Source organism: Thamnophis sirtalis, unplaced genomic scaffold, assembly GCF_051295495.1.
Source record: "Thamnophis sirtalis isolate CommonGarterSnake01/CBP01778 unplaced genomic scaffold, rThaSir2_p1.2 scaffold_1, whole genome shotgun sequence".
NCBI classification, from domain to species: Eukaryota; Metazoa; Chordata; class Lepidosauria; order Squamata; family Natricidae; genus Thamnophis; species Thamnophis sirtalis.
In genome coordinates this window covers 13,764,138-13,782,912 of record NW_028261381.1, presented here as the reverse complement: position 1 = coordinate 13,782,912, position 18,775 = coordinate 13,764,138, and the positions used below count along the sequence as shown (strand labels likewise).

General features: G+C 34.7%; 1 protein-coding gene across 1 annotated transcript in view; it reads left to right on the top strand.

The window, feature by feature from the left end:
• Positions 1-10,577, top strand: part of PMS1 (PMS1 homolog 1, mismatch repair system component) — a 45,916-nt gene extending 35,339 nt beyond the window's left edge. Inside the window, exons 7-14 of the mRNA XM_087707872.1 lie at positions 84-200; positions 1,877-1,999; positions 2,766-2,906; positions 3,109-3,965; positions 4,960-5,418; positions 8,588-8,718; positions 9,346-9,506; positions 9,985-10,577. Of these exons, the coding sequence (XP_087563998.1) occupies positions 84-200; positions 1,877-1,999; positions 2,766-2,906; positions 3,109-3,965; positions 4,960-5,418; positions 8,588-8,718; positions 9,346-9,506; positions 9,985-10,149 (2,154 nt within the window). The 3' untranslated portion in view covers positions 10,150-10,577. The remainder of the gene's footprint in view (positions 1-83; positions 201-1,876; positions 2,000-2,765; positions 2,907-3,108; positions 3,966-4,959; positions 5,419-8,587; positions 8,719-9,345; positions 9,507-9,984) is intronic.
• Positions 10,578-18,775: the final 8,198 nt, after the last annotated feature.

The following is an 18,775-nucleotide window of genomic DNA, read 5'->3' as shown; positions in this document are numbered from 1 at the left end:
AATCTATGAAAACAAATACACACACACACACACACACACACACGTATATTCATTCAATTTAATGTTATAAATTTGGCTTTCAGACAACCATATGGCAGAAGAACAGGGTACTAGATCATAAAATGGCTTTCATGGAAGTAGTCGGACCTGCTATTATGAAGAACATGGTACCTTTTCAGCAGCACCGTGAAGATCTGGAGTTAAGTTTCTAAGCCTTTACATAAATTACTTATTCCCAGTATTATTTCAATTTAATATTAAACATTTGTTGTCATTTGAGTTGTCTTTGAGTAATGGTTTGACAATAACATAAACATTAAAACATCCATATTTCAATAATACTAATACAAAAATCCCCCAGAGAATGTGCCATGTTTCCCTGAAAATAAGACCGGGTCTTATTTTCTTTAACTGCTGAATTAAGCGGGGTGGTCTTATTATTTTTGAGGTGCAGGACTGTGGTCACCTCATGGCTGCTGCTGTGTTGCAATATTTTCGGTCAGGGTTTATTATCTGGGGAGGTCTTATTTTGGGGAAAACAGGGTAGCAGAATAATCCCAAAGATCAAACTGTCTTTATTTTTTCTCTGTGTCACTGCTGTGCTATATTATTTTTAAGTTCTTAAATTGCTTGAATCTGAGTCATCTGAAGGAATGCTTTCTAATTATCGTCCCCCATCCCCTAGAGATAATTGAAGTTGCAGTGGGTTTATTTCTCAGTAAATCAGCCTTTTACTTTTTAAATTATTTTACTTCTATATTTGCATAGAATGTAGAATAACAGAGTTGAAAGGGATTTTGGAGGTCTTCTAGTCCAACCTCTTGCCTACGACCCATGCCCATCCTATACCATTCCGGACTTTCTTTGGATTTGATGGGATGGATATATGTGTTCTCACTTCTGTTGATAATCTGTTGATTATCTCTTCCAGGATCTTCCCAGATATTGATGTCAGGGTTATTGATTATAGTTGCAATGGACTTATTTATCAGCAACTCAACCTTGTACTTTTTTTTTAAAAAAAATGTAATTTTATTAAGAATTTGCTTACAATAGTAAAATCTAGTACAAGCTAAACTTTTAAAAAGAGAAGAAAATAGAATAAAAGGTGCAAAAAAAAAGAATGAAAGAGACAGAGTGAGGAGGGAAAAAAGTAAGATACAATTTAGAAAAGAAATATATACAAAAGTGATTTCTAAACTTCATTACAAGTATAACAAATTTAGTGACTCTTCATCCCCTCTAATATTACAAATAAACTTTTCCTCCTATATCCCATCTCTTATCTATAAACAAATCCACAAAGCGTCCTCTTCAGTACTGGTGTCAGGAGAACGTCCCTAAAGGTTTGCCAGAAGTAACAATATATAAATCATATTTATATTACTTTTTCTTAACTTCTCAGAGTCTTAATCTTTAGTTCATTCAAATATTGTCAGCTATGATAACCATTCCAGAACTTTCTTTCCTGTAAGTTCCTTAACAGAATTGGATAATGAGTATATGTATGTATTTATTCTTAATAGTGAATAAAATACTTACATTGTTGTCGCTGCTGTTTAAAAAGGAAACTACAAAGGAAGTGAGCCAAAACAAATTTAATGTTAGATAAATAACAGATCAAATAAACTAAAGTTAGCATAGATGGATTAGGTCTCTTCAAAGTCCCTTCCAACCATTTGATTCTGTGTTCTATAAGTAATAATGGAAAAGTAAAATATTACATGGGAAATTATTGAAAAAACTGTATTTACCTATTTATTTATATACCAATATTTACCAATTTATCACATGTACCAAAATGACTTGATTTTTGTTAAAGGTTCTATGTGATTCAGTTAATGATCATTTTGTGATATATTCATTATCATTATAGATATCTTTCAATGGCTTTGTTCCAAAGCCTGATTCAGATAGAGGTTTGACAGGTCATTCGAACTCAGAAAGAAGTTACATTTTTATAAACAGCCGACCAGTGTATCAAAAAGAAATTCTCAAGGTACTGCCTTTTCAATTATATTTCTACAGTTTGAAAAACATTGTTTAAATTAAATAGTAGCTTTAGCAGACTTGAACTCAAGTTTTAACTTCGTACTTTAGAATGCAAACCTATATCACAAGTTGTTTCTAAATTCCCTTCAGTTTTAGAATTTTATTCCACTGTAGCATGGGATAGAGATGACAGTTCTTAATTGTTGAAATTAATTACCTAGGTCTCCTCCTCTTTAACCTAAGATAATATTAAAAGTTCCCATATTAACTCTGATTTTTTTTAAAAAAAAAAATCCTGTTCCTCAGTAATTATTAATGGGCAGTAATTTGCCTTTTTAACATGGGGAAATACTGCATCAGCATGCATTTAGAACATACCAGGTGAAATAGTATTACATTCTTGTAGCATGTCACTTTATCAGCAACAAAGTTCCAAAGTTGCGTCAATTTTATGTAGTTGTAACCTAATAAAACTGCTATTTCTTTCCTCAACATAGTTATGTGATTATAATTCTTTCTATATATACTTAAAGATATAAATAAACAGTATAATATGGAATCCGGTGTCATAGAAGCAAAGATTTGCTATAGCACTTTGTAAGATCCTCTGGAGCAGTTTTAGACAGGAAAGGTTACCATAGAGAAAAGAAATATTCTCTACACAGTTTCTTTGATGAAAAGTAATCCATTAGATTCTAGCAATAATTTGGTATTGTGTTTAATTTAAAGTTTAAAATATTGAGTAATTGTATTCTTTTTTATGAATATTTTAGCTTGTTCAACAGTACTATAGCATATTACACAAGGATTTTAATCGTTTGTTCCCGATATTCTTTCTCAACATTACTATTCCTCCATCTGCTGTGGATGTCAATTTACTACCAGATAAATCTCAAGTATTAGTACATAATAAGGTAGAATCTTTAAGTCTTTTTCTTTTTCATAATATGCAATTTGATACTAGAGATTTTACTATGATGAGGCAGTAAAATAATTTTTTCTGACTGTGTTCTTTTAATATTGCTTGGAATTTTAAGAGCAAAATTCTTGTGGCCTGATATAATGTTCTGCAACAATAAAAATATTTTTTATTGAATTATTTCTTTTATTTTTTAGGAATCTATCTGTCTTGCTATTGAAGAGAGTTTGATATCATTATATGGACCATTAAATAGCTCTGTGTCTAATGAAATGAATACGACCAACAATACCTCAAAAGATATTAATGAAACCGAACAAGAAGTTATAAGCAAATCTTGTACAAGACTAAATCCACTTGCTAGTACTTCACAATATTCACTTAGTAATGACATACAAAATGCAAATATACAGGAAAACAGATTAGTTGGAAATCAAAGAATGTATAATCATTATTCTCATGATATGTCTACTGAAATTGAAATACCTGATAATGAAATAGTTGAACACGATCAATTTCAGAATGGCCAACCAAATAATGTACTTTGTCAAGATGGACAGAATAAGAAAATAGTTAATCTAGATATTCAGTGTGAAAATAGCATGGAGAGTGATTCAAGAAATTACACTTTTCAAGAAGAAAAAGAAGGAGCCAAAAAAACTGCAGATTCATCTGAAATCACTGCTGATAAATGGAGTCTGGGGAATGCATTTAAAAATTCCAGGGCAGAAAATCTGGAACCTGTTCAGATTTTAATTCCAAACATGGATGAAGGAAGAACTCAAAAGAAAAAGAGTGGCTTAGCAAAACTCCAAGAAGAAAGTAACAATCAAGTTGTTAAAAAAACAAATGTGATAAAGGCTAAAATGGGTCAGATTACCGCCTATGACTTAATTAGCAATAAGGTTATCAGGAAATCCATGTCAGCATTCGAACTTTTCGTTCAAGACTATTCTTCTGAGTCACTGAGTGAAATTACCAAATTAAACTCAGAAAAACTACTGCTGAAAATGGAAGCAGTGTGGAACTCATTGAATGAGGAAGAAAAAAAGAAGTAAGACTGTTGAACTTAATTCTGTAATAAATCTTGTTCACTTAGATATAAATCCAACAACTAAAAAAATACTTTCTATGAGTTTGGTAAGATGTGTTTTTGATAAGTGTGGCTGCAATTACAATTCAATTCAATATCTTTGTTTTATGACTAGTCAACATTTAAGAAGGAAGTAAACTTCATGGTTTTCTGGATCTAACTCTCCCAAAGTGCTAGTAAGAGATAATGTTTGAGGAAAAGTTATTTTGTGCATGTGATAAAATATGCATCCAGAAATTTGCAAATGAACTAATGCATGCAAAAGAATTTTTCCCTTTTTGCCCTACTTCATTTCTGCGTTTATGTAAAATGCAGATAGTCGTAACTTAAGATCAAATTTAGAGGCATTTTGTCCCAATTTTGTCCCATTTTATGACCCTTCTTGCCACAGTTGTTAAATGAATCACTGCAGTTTATGTCAATAACCTGGTTGTTAAGTGGATGTGGCTTCCCCACTGAGTTTGCTTGTCAGAAGGTTGCAAAAGATGATTACATGACAACCGCAACCGTCATAAATATGAACCAGTTGCCAAGCATTTGAATTTTGATCATATAATCATGGGGCTGTTACGAAGGCCATAACTTTAAAAAATGGTCACAAGTCTCATTTTTCAGTGTCATTGTAACTTTAAATAAACTGTTGAAAGTTGAGGACTACAACAGTTTTCTGTATATGGAGGAGGGATCCATTTTGGTTTTGGTTCTCTTCACTCCTTGTGGGAAATGTTGGCTAAATCCATTATTCCTGAACATATATTTTTTATTTTTGACAGAAATAAATGAATCCAAATAATTGAACTGCAGCTATAATATAGTCTCCATATTTGTATTAAAAAGATATTGTTATTGAAAATACAATGACTCAATGAGACCTAAAGCTATTAAAACGAACACATTATGTATTTGTTATATTTTGTTCTAACACAATCATATATTCTGTTCTTTCTTGTGAAAGATATGAGGAAAAAGCTGAAAAAGATCTGGAACGATACAACAGGCAAAGCAGAAAAGCTACGTGTCAGAATGTACAAACATCAGTGAAGGAGAGAGAAAAAAGACACAAGATCAAACTAAAAGACTGCTTAAATAATCAGCAAAAATTGGACACACTTTTTAACTCGCAAGTAAGAAAGAAGCATGATGATTACCGAGCAATAAAAACTGTACAACTGCCTTTCTCCATGGATGCATTCAAACAAAAGCTTCAAAGGCTTGAACATAAAAAGGCAGATCAAGAGGAATCTTGCTTAATTCGCCTTCCGAATTTTCCTGATGCATGGATACTTGCCTCTGAGGAAAAAATAGAGATGCTAAATCCTTACAGAATAGAAGAAGCTCTTCTCTTCAAAAAGCTAATTGAAAATCATAAGCTTCCTATAGAGAAATTGGACACTCCTATTACATTAACTGAGAGGTAAGGTGAAAATGACATTCTAGAAGTATGTCTATCTTAAGCAAACAGGAAAGCATAGGTTTTTCATTTGTATTTTTATTTTCTAAATTTGTATTCATGATAAAATGAAATAAGTAAACAAGCCAAAATAGAACCATTTAGTAATGTAATGTATTTTGGATTATAAAATTCAAAAAAGTTAGGTGTATAGAACAGTCATGAATAGTTAGTACAATAACAGTCCTTATAAGGCATTTAATATTAGAAGTTTGTATTTAATTTTTTTTTATTATATTTATATGGCAGTTTGGGAAATGCATATCTTATTTAAATACTGATTAGGATTCTAGATAAACTGGATGGTTTGATTTTCATAAGATTTTAGATTAATTACCCTTAACAGTAGAAATGAAACAGGGCTACATACATGAGCTATTTTCATGCCATTACATTTATTTGTTGTTAGATTTCAAATGATTCTGTTGCTTCTCTAAAATGCTTAAAGCAATTCTCCCCCCCAAAAAGATGAATGGCATGAAAAGTTTAGAAACCACAATATTTTTTGGTCATCCTCTGGAATGTTTGTTCAAGCCATGACATATCTACCTCCTTGCATTGTAAAGATCAGACCTTGATAGGGAATTTAAGGACCTTCTAAACATAAACTTAATTATCATTTCATTGATTGGAAAGTCTGATTCTAATCTCCCCTTCAATTGCACTGATAATCCTAAAGATTGAAATGCTTTTGCCACACACACAATTATGTAGTTTTGGATTAATTGGGGTCTCTAGTCTTAAAATCTTTTAGAAAATTCAAAAGAATTCACAATTTTTTAAGCAGCATTGTGTATGGTGTTACTATCTGTAGTTAGGACGAACAGAGAGCCCCATTCCAGGTAGTTCTCGACTTATGATCAGAATTGAGCCCAAAGTTTATGTTGCTAGGTGAGACGTTTGTTAAGTGAGTTTTGCCCCATTTTACAACCTTTACGGCATCGTTAGGAAACTTGACACCTTTTTTACCACGGTTGTGGCAAAGTGAATCATTGCAGTTGTTAAGATAGTATCATGGTTGTTAAGTAAATCTGGCTTCCCCATTGACTTTGTTTGTCAGATTTAAATGTCAGAAGGTCACAAATGGTTCATTCGGCACCATGGAACATGGAGTTGCTCTCCTAAAAAGAATCTCTGTCAGGATTTTCTGGCAGTTTCATTTAGCTGTTGCAGCACAACATCCCCCTGACCTTTGGATCCAGCACATTTTCACAAGCGAATACTTTCTCATCCTTGGATTTTTTGGGGAGTAGCTCTATTTGAGGCAGATTCAAAAGTGCCAGAGGACGGGAAGGCAACTCACTAAACATCAAGGGTTGTGAGGTTAACTGCAAGATGTAATAAACCCACCATTTCTTTATATTTATTTCAATCTACTGTTGTAGCAGCTGTGATTCCCACCTCAGTGGCTAAGTATACCTTTGCAAAAGTCACATTTTACACTGTAGATTGTTCCATTGATTCTTAGAAGGCTTCATTCACCCTAAGGAAAATACTTCAAGTCTTCAGAGAGGCTGACACCACTAGCATGTACTATTATGCCAACCTTTGGCAGCAACAACAGGATTAAAAAGGCCCTGGATGCATTCCCCTGACTTAACCCAAGGTCTAATGCTGACTAGTAGTGCCAAGTCAGGGAGAAGACCTATCTTTGTTCGCTAACAGATCATGTTCTGTGAGATAGTTGTAGTATGAGATGGGAGTACGTGTTCTTTTATTGGGGGTCTCTATAAATCACATTCAGCAAGTGATAGAAAAATCTTTTGACTGAAGCCCTTCTTTCCTTGGTGCCAAGCTGAAAGGACACGACTTCAATCCTTTCATCGTCTGCTCTAGCAAAAATGTGACATTCCCAGAGTTTGTTTAGATTTGTTCTTTCATTTGTAGTTTTACCTTTTATATGCAATTTTTTTTTTGTTCTCTTCGTTTAGTATGATTTTGTTGGAGTCAACAGAAATTGCCTGAATTTTCTTGAATCTCACTGTCCATATAAGCCTAAATTGAGGTAGCAAACTTTCATCTTCTAATATCATTCTGTATTTGCTATGTTTGGGTGAAAGCCTTCTTATTAATATAGCCTCCCACTGTCAGGCCTTTATCAAACAAGTTAGGAAGTACAGATTCTCAAGCTCACAGATGTCTTCCTAGGAACGGACTTTAGCTGCAGGCTTAAGGATAAATTATAGCCAAGTCATTTTCAGTCTCTAAATCTTGGGTCCCTACATTGTCAGTCAGACGAAAGAAAGGCTTAAGCTGATTCTCCAACCAAGCATCTTGAAGCCATTGAAAAGGCCACAGCCTTTACATATCTGGGTTAATATAACCTACCAGGTTTTAGCTGCTAAGTTTTTTGTGAGTTTGATAAAACCATGAAGAACTGGTCAGCCCCAGTGCCCTCTAGTGCTGAAAACTTTGTTTTTTCTTTAATGCCTACAGCTTGCTGCCTTCTCTTTTTGAATTCTAAACAAACTATTGGTTAGTTTCTTTCCTTGTTTTGCTTTCTCTGGTTTTAGATATTGTTGTAATTATTGTAAAATTGTGTTCAATGCTTCTGTACTCTGCTAAATGATATCTGCTAAATAGGGGTTTCATTATAAGGTAGTCCTCAACATACGACCACAATTGGGATAGAAACTTCGGTTGCTTAGCTGTGTGGTTGTTGAATTGCCCCTGATTTTACAGCCCTTTTGTCACAGTCATTAAATGAATCACACATTGGTTAAAAAAAAAATCAAGCTTCTCTCATTGACTTTGGTTGTTTGAATCCTTGAGTAGATTGCAAATGGTGATCATATTACCCAGAGATACTTCAACTGTCATAAATACATGCCAGTTGCCAAGTACCTGAATTTTAATACATGATTATGGGGAACACTGAGGATTGTTAAGTGCAACAATTAGTCATAAATCCGTTGTTTTAGTACTGTCATAATTTTGTTAAACAATTGGCTGTAAGTCGAGGACTGCCTGTAATAGACTTTTTGTAACATTTCATTCAAAGAATATAAGCTAACTGCAAATATTTGTAAAAATAAAAAACAATGTGATACAATCCTTAACACATACTACCCCTTTTCGAATACTTTTTAAAATTCTTTTTTAAGAATGCTATCTTATGTAATTTTTTTTGTAGCCTTTTTAGTGACACTCATTATATGGAAGTGCTTTGCAGTATGTCTAGAGAAAGTGCAAGATTTGATGGATCATCTTATTTGTTGGATCCCAGGCTTGTAGCAAATGGATTTAAGATAAGGATAATACCAGGTATCTATCTTGGTTTCTTACTTTAGTTCTTAGTATATTTTTTTACATAATACAGCAGGAGATTTTATTTGAAAGTAGATTTTAAAATGATAGTCTATAAGAATTACATGGAAAAGGATGTTACACTGGACATACAAAGGAAACCGAAATGAAGATAATTTCTTGTATTTTAAGAAGTGATAAATTACTAAGAATTTGTTATATTTGTGATGAAAGTGTGCTGCATATTACCTTCTTTCTTTAAGATCACAATAGCACCGCCTGAGAATCATTTAACAAGTGATTTAATCTTTGAATTTTAAATTGTGTTTTATTAACAAATTTAAGCCTTTTCAATTTCTGCTAAAATTTACAATAACAAGAAATTTAAAATCATCATAGCAATACATGCATGTGGAGACAGACAAGATGCTTAAGTTTTGCAAAACTTTACTTTAAAACTAGTTAAAGAAAAAGTGCTTTGTCCTGTTCTAAGGTATTGTGCAAATTTAAGTGTGTTTGTAGTATAATCACATGTTTGGGACTGCTGTTAAGGGCATTGCTTGGCAGTATACCTATTTCAATATCAGAATAATATGTAAACTATATCCAGTTATTCCATGTATCATATATTTGTTTTACTGTAAGGTACTTCAGCTGTGGAAAGTGAGCTGGAAATAGAAGGAATGACCAGCTGTCTGCCATATTATGGTATATCAGATTTGAAGGAAATTCTAAGTGCTGTGATAAATAATAATGCACAAGAAGTCTATGAATGCAGACCTCTTAAAGTGGTAAACTATTTGGAGGTAAGAATGTTGTATTCTCAAAAGATTGTTCCACATCTTAATGCTTAACTATAAGATATTGCTCCCTGTGGGGTAACACAATTATAGTAAAAGCAGTAATTAAATTGAAATAATTGGAATATTTCTTTTATTATCTAGCATTAATTTGCTGTTATATGAGATGCATATTTTTAATAATATAACTAAATATAACTATATAAATAATATAACTGTATTTTAAAACTTATAGCTTCTACAATGGAGGCAATGTAAGAAACACAAAGCAGAGTCTCATTTCTTGGATTTGTGTTTGGAGTTAGGACAGAGTCAATTTGATTGTATTTATTTGTGAAAATTTGTCTTGTCCCTGTGTGTAATTAGGCAAAGAAAGATAATAGTGTAATAGAAGATCACCACTTGCCAAATTTCTCTGTACTATAAGAATGTATTGGAAATACATTGTGACCATCACTTAGTATACATATTCTTCATTCCACAGGGAGAAGCAGTCAGATTATCTCGAAAACTGCCTTTATATTTATCAGAAGAAGATGTACAGAATACCATAAACAGAATGAGGAAGCAACTTGGAACCCAACATAACAGCTGTGTCCATGGTCGTCCATTTACTCATTTCTTAACAAAAATACCACCGAGTAACTAGAAAGGAATGGAAAATACTGTTCAAAACCATATTTCACCCTTTTACATATATTATACTATGGACATTTATATTTTTAAAATTAGTATTTGGCTATATTTACTGTATTAGAATTTGGTTTGAAATTCATGTGAAGATTATATTGAAAATAACTTGTACTTCTTTCTGTATATGAATATTCCAAGTTCATATCAGCTGGACGTACATATTTAACGCTGTGTACTTTTATTTATAGATAACCTTGTAAAAAATAACAGGAGAAACTGTTAACTATAATATGCATTTCTACATCATAAGCATTGTTCACAAAATGGATAAAGATATATTTTTATATTTTTCTTGTTTGCCATACTTTTTGATATAAAATGCAATCAATGTATTTTTTTATTTTTTTGTAAGATACTCCTGAATAAAATATGTGTAAAAACAGATTTTGGACATAATTATCTTCGTTTGGTAACATCATAATGGCATAGTAGTTTCATAATCCAATTGTTTCAAAAGGACTAGCAGAACATTTCATGAAAACCAAGGTCAGTACAGATTAGCAGGATGTGTGAACCAGGGTTTCGGCTACTGTGCAGCAGCATTTTTAGTGTGTTCCTGGTGATTCCCCAAGACCGTCTCAAGGGTCTCTGAAATCAAAATTATTCCCCAATTAATATCTGACAAAAGGTATTTGCAAAAATTTAAAACAATCCACTCTTCTTATTATTTTTTAAGCAATAGTTTTTTTCATAATATGTATGTATGTATGTATGTATGTATGTATGTATGTATGTATGTATGTATGTATTTATGTCGCTATATATATATATATCGACATATATATATCTATACCTAATGAGTTTAATATATTTTGCACAATTCAATATTCTACATGTGAATGAACTTTATATATTGATAAATATATTTCATACAAATAAGCTCTTTTGCAGGTCCTCTCTAATTTTTAAAAGTGAAAGGAATTCTGCCAGCAAAAAGTTTAAGAAATGCTGAACAAGCGTAATCTATTTCTGTAATGTGCATGTTAATCTGTCAGATACATGGCAACAATAAGCCTCAGTGAAACTAGGTCGACTTAGGGACCAATTAAGCACACACAGCTGCTATTCTAAGTGTAAAATAGACTTATTTGCTGCTGAGTTACCAGAAGTTGGAAATCTATCCAAGGGAAACCTTCATAGGTTCATGTAGAAAAGTGGACTAACTAGCCTGCCAATTCACACCGAGGAGAAAGCTGTTTCATGGAACAATTCCCCCAAGAAAAAGTCTTTTAAAAAAGGCGGACGTGTGCAGTAGTGGGATTCAGCCAGTTCGCATCACTTGAGGAGAACTGGTTGTTAAATTTCTGAGCAGTTTGGTGAACTGGTAGTTGGAAGAAATCAAAGAGAACCAGTTGTTAAATTATTTGAATCCCACCACTGGTTGTGTGCATCCATCCTGACAAATTTCCGCAGCTAGACAAGGCATCCCATTTTCCCTCCCATCTGCAACCAGAGGTTTCTTGCCTTGCAGGCATTCAGGAAGGAGAGTTGGAGAAAACTCCAATGAAAAAGAACCAAAGATGAATCCACCTTTTTGCCTTTTTCTTGCCCAGAAGGTTGTAAGAATCAGTTTGGGGTTAGTGGTTAAGGTGTTGATCTAGAAAGCAGGAGACCATGAGTTCGAGTCCTACCTTAGGCATAAAACCCCAGCTGGGTGTCTTTGGGCCAGTCTCCCCTCTCAGCCCAACTCACCTCATAAGGTGTTTGTTATGGGAAAAATAGGAGGAGGAAGGAGTCTTAGATATGAAGGCAAATATATGTGTCCCACCATAATAATGTGAGATTGTATTAGTTTTAAATTAGTATTAAGGTACTGCCTTGAGTTATGTATAAAAATAATTATAGTGGGAAAGAAAAAAATGCTAATTCAGTGGTGGGTTTCAAAAATTGTTCGAACCAACTGTGGGTGTGGCCTCCTTTGTGGGAGTGGCTTGCTGCCCATGTGACTGGATGGGAGTGGCTTGCCGCCCATGTGACCAGATATGAAGATGCCGACAACACTTGTCAGAACCACCTTAAATTACCTCACACACAGCACTGGAATGCATAAGAATATGATCTAAACTTGTTTTTTAAAAGGCATCTTTGGTTTGCGTTAAAACAACTTCAACACACGCAATGTTCTGATTGCACCACAAACGCAGTAGTCATCCTTACCTTTCACAGAGGCACTGAGTTTTATAACTATGAGCATGATAGTGTAGAATAATCATATCCAAGGACCAGTGGTGGGTTTCAAAAAAAAATTGGAAACTCTTCTGTAGGTGTGGCCTGCTTTCCGGGTCCACTGGTGGAACCTCTTCTAAGCGGTCTGGTAGATTTGACGAACCGGTTCTACCGAATAGGTGCGAACTGGTAGGAACCCACCTCTGAACTAATTGCATTTGACCTAGACCAGACACATTAGTAGCCAAGAGATAGTTTACCAGCCTTGAAGTAGTAACTGTCAGGATGGAATAAAATAAGTTTACCTCAGATCTGGGAGGGAAGATCTCCCAAATTAATTTCCACCTTTATTATTTTTTATTTTGCAGATTGAAGTCTTGACAGAAAGCTAGGGGCAAAACGCTAAAATAAGGTGTGGTGGGAGTTTTGAAGTCTCCCAAGATTTAAGGAGTGGGATGGGGATTGGTCAGGCCAGAGAAAGTAGCTATTGTTTCAATTAATAATCCAGGTCTAGGGTTGAATGAGCGCTGAAGAAAACACATTTTAAAACTGCCAAATATTCCAGAAGTCAGTATCAGACTCTCTCGAAGCAGACAGTATAGCTAAGCCAATTACATGTGTAAACTCGGCTTGGGTGGTTAATTTGTGGTTAGGTTTTTGCCCCATGAGTTTTGGGCTAACATAGTCTGCAAATGCAGGTTAGTTTCTTTTTATGCTGCAGAGCAATGATTTCTGAAGGTTGAGTCCAGTCACAGTGGTGTTTAAACTGGATGTAATAACCCTAAAGGGACGATGGAGCAGTTTGAATTTGCTTGTTTCTGAATTGAGGATCCTGTTTGGGACTGTTGCCTCCTGCTGAGGCGCTTGTGTAAACAAATGAATAAAGAAATAAGATAAACACCAAGGAGTTTTTTTTTTCCTTAGGAGAAACATCCCAGTGTTGGAGATAGGAAAAGGAGTACAAATTTACAATGGCACTGGGGAAAAAAATGACTTAGGACCATTTTTCACACTTAAGCATCCCCACAATCACATGATCAAAATTCAAATGCTTGGCAACTGACTCATTTATTATGACAGTTATAGTGTCCTGGGGTCATGTGATCGCCTTTTGCAACCTTCTGACAAGCAAAGTCAGTAGGGAAGCCAGATTCACTTAACAGGGTTTCTAACATAACAGGTGCAGTGATTCACGGTGGCAACGGTGGCAAGCAAAGTCGTAAAGTGGGGCAAAGCGTGTTTAACAACTGTCTCACTTAGCCACATTAATTTTGGGCTCAGTTGTAGCTGTAAGCTGAAGACTTATCTATAACTGGTTCAAACCGTTTAAGAACCACTACCCCTATATGTTTTTTTTTGTTTTTTTTTATTTTTTTTTATTTTTTTATTTTATTATGTTTTCATTCTATACAATCACATATTCACTGTGCTTAATCAGGGCATATAACATTGAATATAGAAAATGCCCTCTACAATACAAACCCAGTATACCACCTTGACCCGCCATACACCCTCTTTCAACCCCCTCCAACTTTCATTCTTCCTTCTCACACACCCCTCTACGCCTACTTCCCCTCCCCTTCTTTTAACCTTGACCCTATCACACCTTCTCCATTCCCTCCCTCCCTTCTCCTCCTCCTCTCTCTCACCCTCTCCACCCTCCTTCTTCTTTCACTCGACTCTTTCCTTCGGTATCTATTACCTTCCAGTATATTCGGTTTGTTCTATTTTCGCACTAACATTGAAAAGCCACAGTATACAAATACAATCATGGAATTTAACACATATTGTATTTCCCCCCTCCCCCCTCCCCCTAAATCCCCACCTCCCTTCCCTCCCCCCGACTTCCCAAAGACCATACGTGGTATAACTTTTGAACAATCACAGTCTAAAATATCTCTACATTGAACTCAGCTTCTTACTGTTACCCAAATTTTAAACAATTTAAATTATTACTGATACTAAGCATAAGCTATCTGGAGTTTCTTAGTCCCATATTTACTTTTTATGTAATCAATCCATTTTTTCCAGTCTCGTTTATATCTCTCGTTTGAATGTTCTTTGAGATATGCAGAGATTTTGGCCATTTCGGCTAAGTTCATAACTTTCAAAGTCCATTCTTGAATTGTAGGTAAATCTTTCTTCTTCCAATACTGCGCCACCAAGAGTCTTGCTGCCGTTATTAAATACAGAACCAAATTAGTCTCTGCTGCTGTAAAATCAATACATATACCCAGTAAAAACAACTGGGGGGTAAATTTTATCCTTCTTTTAAAGATGTTTTGCAGGATCCACCATATTTTTATCCAAAATGCCTTGACATTACGACATGTCCACCATATATGAAAATATGTAGCATCACAAGAACCACATCTCCAACATTTAGGTTGAACATTTGGATACATAGAGGCAAGCTTTTTAGGATCTAGGTGCCATCTATAAAACATCTTATAAAAATTTTCTCTCAAGTTTTGTGCTTGTGTAAATTTCACATTTCTTACCCAGATTCTTTCCCATGTTTCAAGCATTATTGGTTCCTCGATATTCTGAGCCCATTTTATCATACAATCCTTAATCAGTTCCGTTTCAGAATCCATCTGTACTAATACATTATATATCCTCTTTATATGCATTGAGCTTTGATCTCTTATTTGTTTAAACAAGTTATCCTCAACTTTTACAAAGCCAATTTTTTGATCTATTTTCCACCTAGCCTGTAATTGACCATACTGAAACCACGTTTGAACTACCTTCTCTTCTTTAAGTACCTCTAAAGATTTTAGTTCCATCACCCCTCTTTCTGAGATAAGAAGTTGTCTATAGGTGGTTCTATCGTGTTTTTGTTCTACATTCATATTTTCAATTGCATGTCTAGGAATTGCCCACATGGGCACTTTATCATTTAATTTATGTTGATATTTTTTCCAAACCCTCAATAAAGCATTTCTTAAGATGTGATTTTTAAATTTCTTATCCGTTTTTTTGTTAAATAACAAGTAAGCATGCCAACCATATAACAAGTCATATCCCTCGATATTCAAAATTCTGTCATTAGTTAGATGAATCCAATCACTAATTGCAGATAATGCCACTGAGTCATAGTATAATTTTAAGTTAGGTAATTTCAATCCTCCTCTTTCACGTGCATCTTGCATTATTTTCATCTTTACCCTCGGCTTCTTTCCTGCCCACACAAATTTATTGATACCCTTCTGCCATTCTAAAAGATTCGCATCTCTTTTAAGTATTGGTAACATTTGAAAAAGAAATAAAAATTTTGGTAAAATGTTCATTTTTACTGCCGCTATTCTACCCAGCAAGGACAAATGCAGTTTTTCCCACCTTTTCAACTCTAACTGTGTACTATGCCAAAGTGATTCATAATTATACTTGTATAATTTCCCATTTGAGATTAAAATATTAACTCCAAGATATTTAACTTTTTTAACTACCTCACATCTTAGCATCGCCCCCAGTTCTTCCTTCTGTTTGATAGTCATATTTATAGCTATTATTTTGGTTTTTCCTAGATTTATTTTAAATCCCGAGACTTGACCATATTGATTGATCGTATTCAATAATACCCTACTAGTTTCCTGCGGTTGTTCCAATATTATAACCAGATCATCCGCAAATGCACGGACTCTATATTCTTGCTGTCTAATTTTAATCCCTTTTAGACCGCCTAGGCCCCGTATCTTATTCAACAGTATTTCCAAAGTTATAATAAACAATAATGGGGACAGAGGACAGCCTTGTCTTGTACCTTTTTCAATTTGAAAGGAGTCTGTCAGACTTCCATTGACAATGATCTGGGCTGTTTGTTGCTGATATATTGCACCAATTGACCATAAAAAGCCATCTCCTATCTGCATTTTTTGCAATGTCTTCAGCAGGAATTGCCAATTAACTCGATCAAAGGCTTTCTCCGCATCCAGAAATATGAATGCGGCCGGAATTTGATTGTTCTTTCCCAGGTATTCTAAAGCGTTGATAATTAATCTAACATTGTCCTTCATCTGTCTGCCCTGTATAAAACCAGTTTGATCGGTATGTATCAGTTGTTGAATTACCCCCATTAGCCTATTTGCTAATATTTTAGTAAAAATTTTATAATCTACATTGAGTAATGAAATAGGTCTGCAATTTTTTGGTTGGGTAAGGTCTTGGTCTTCTTTGGGTATCAACGATATGAACGCAGTCTTCCACGAAGGAGGCACTTTCCCTCCCGATTGAATTTTATTGAATAGTTCTCTGAGGGGTTCTACCATTTCTAACTGTAGATTTTTATAATAAACAGCTGTTAAACCATCTGTGCCTGGTGCTTTCCCTAACTTTAATTGTTTAATTGCTTGCAAAATTTCCCCAGAGGTTATAGGTTGATTCAGCTTATGCCTATGTTCTTCTCTAACTAGGGGGATTTTCTCTTTATCTAGGTATTTGTCTATATCTCCGTCCTTAATTTTATCCCCTTTATACAACTCTGTAAAAAATTCCCGAAATACCTTTTGAATCTCTTCCTGTTGAAACACTTCCTTCCCTCTGTAACACAATTTGGATACATTTCGAGCTTTCCTTTTTTTTCTAATCTGATAAGCCAACCACCTACCGGGTTTATTTGCATTGCAAAAAGTATTATGTTTAGCATATAATAAACTAGTAGCTACCTGGTCAGAGATCAGCATATCAAACTGAGATTTTAATATAGCAATTGTTTCCCTAATCTTTGTATCTCCTGGATTCAATGTTAATTCTAACTCTTTCCCTTTAATTTCCTCTTCCAATTCTTTTCGTTTTTGCCCTTGTTTGTGTCTATGTATTTTGTTTATATTCATTAATACTCCTCTCATATACGCTTTGCTTGCATCCCATACATATTCCAAAGATGTACCCTTGTTCATATTGAGAACAAAATATTCCGATAGCAATTTTTTACAATCATTAACATACTTTTCATATCTAAATAAATTTTCATTCAACCTCCAGGACCTTCTTGCCTGGGCCACCCTTCCCAATTCCATCCATACTGGATTATGGTCTGAAAGAACTCTCGCCATAATCTTTGTCTTCTTCACCCTACAAAGTAAATCATTTGTAATTAGTATAAAATCAATCCTTGAAAGAGATTGATGTCTATTGGAAAAAAAGGTAAAGTCATATTCTTCTGCATGCCTCTCGCGCCAAGCGTCTCGCAATTCAAAATCATCCAGCATGTCAAAAAAGGGTTTGGGTAACTTAGCTCGAAATTTGGTGTTCGGGCGAGCTGTCTTCTTATCTCTTTTGGTGTTGATCATGCCATTCCAGTCACCCAACAATATACAAGACTCAAAGTCCCACTGTACTAATTTAGCGTGAAGATTTCTATAAAATCCATCTTGTTGTTGATTAGGAGCATAAATTCCCAAAAGTAACGTCTTTTTCCCTTCTAAGATTAAATCTAATGCAATATATCTTCCAAAGGGATCTGCTTCAATTAGCTCAGCTTTAATGTCTTTTCTTAAATATACTACTATGCCATTTTTCTTTTCCATGGCTGAGGTCACAAAATGTTGGCCCAGTTTGGGGTTAAACAAATATTTTTGATCGGTTGATTTGATATGAGTTTCTTGCAAGCAAATTATGTCATTCTTAAACTGTTTGAGATAATGAAATATTTTCTTTCTTTTCTGTGGAGAGTTCAGTCCGTTAACATTCCATGTCAAAATCTTAGTTGTCATTTTTGGTTGCCTGAAGCTTTTTTAGAGCCTCCCGCAAGGCCTGTCTCACCTTTGGTTTGGCTCCTCCCACAGCTTCTGAGCTTGTTGCAGTAGCTCCTTGATCAATGGCCAACGATTGTTGAGATTGTTGCATAGTAGCTTGTTTATCCATTTGTCTGGTGGTCTTACGGTTGGATCTTTTTTCCTTGACTCCTTGCCCTTCCGGAAGAGGGAGATGATACATTTTATCTGATGGTTGTGTGGTTTGCTGTTTATCTTGTTCGTCTCGTGGTTTTTCAGCATATCCTGAAGGTTCAGGGTATCCCATCTTCAGAATCCTATGATAGAAATCACGAGCTTTCCATACAGAGCTGAGACGATATCTTTGTTTGTCCATTGTAACTGTAATACCGAATGGGGCATCCCATCTGTACTGTATCTGACGCTTTCTGAGCTCTTCCACCAGAAAAGCATAATCTCTTCTGGCTCTTAGCATCTGAGGTGGTATTTCTTTCAAAACAATCAGGTCCTGTCCACCAATTTGAAGCTTAGTATTGTAAGACTCTTTTAGTATTAGATTTCTAGATTCTCTTGTAACAAAGTATATTACCACATCTCGGGGAAGTTGCCTTTGTTTTGCCGCCCATGAGTTAACACGAAAAATCCTGTCAATCTGCCAATCAAAATTGGATCCCGGTTTTCCCACCAGACGGTCAAAAG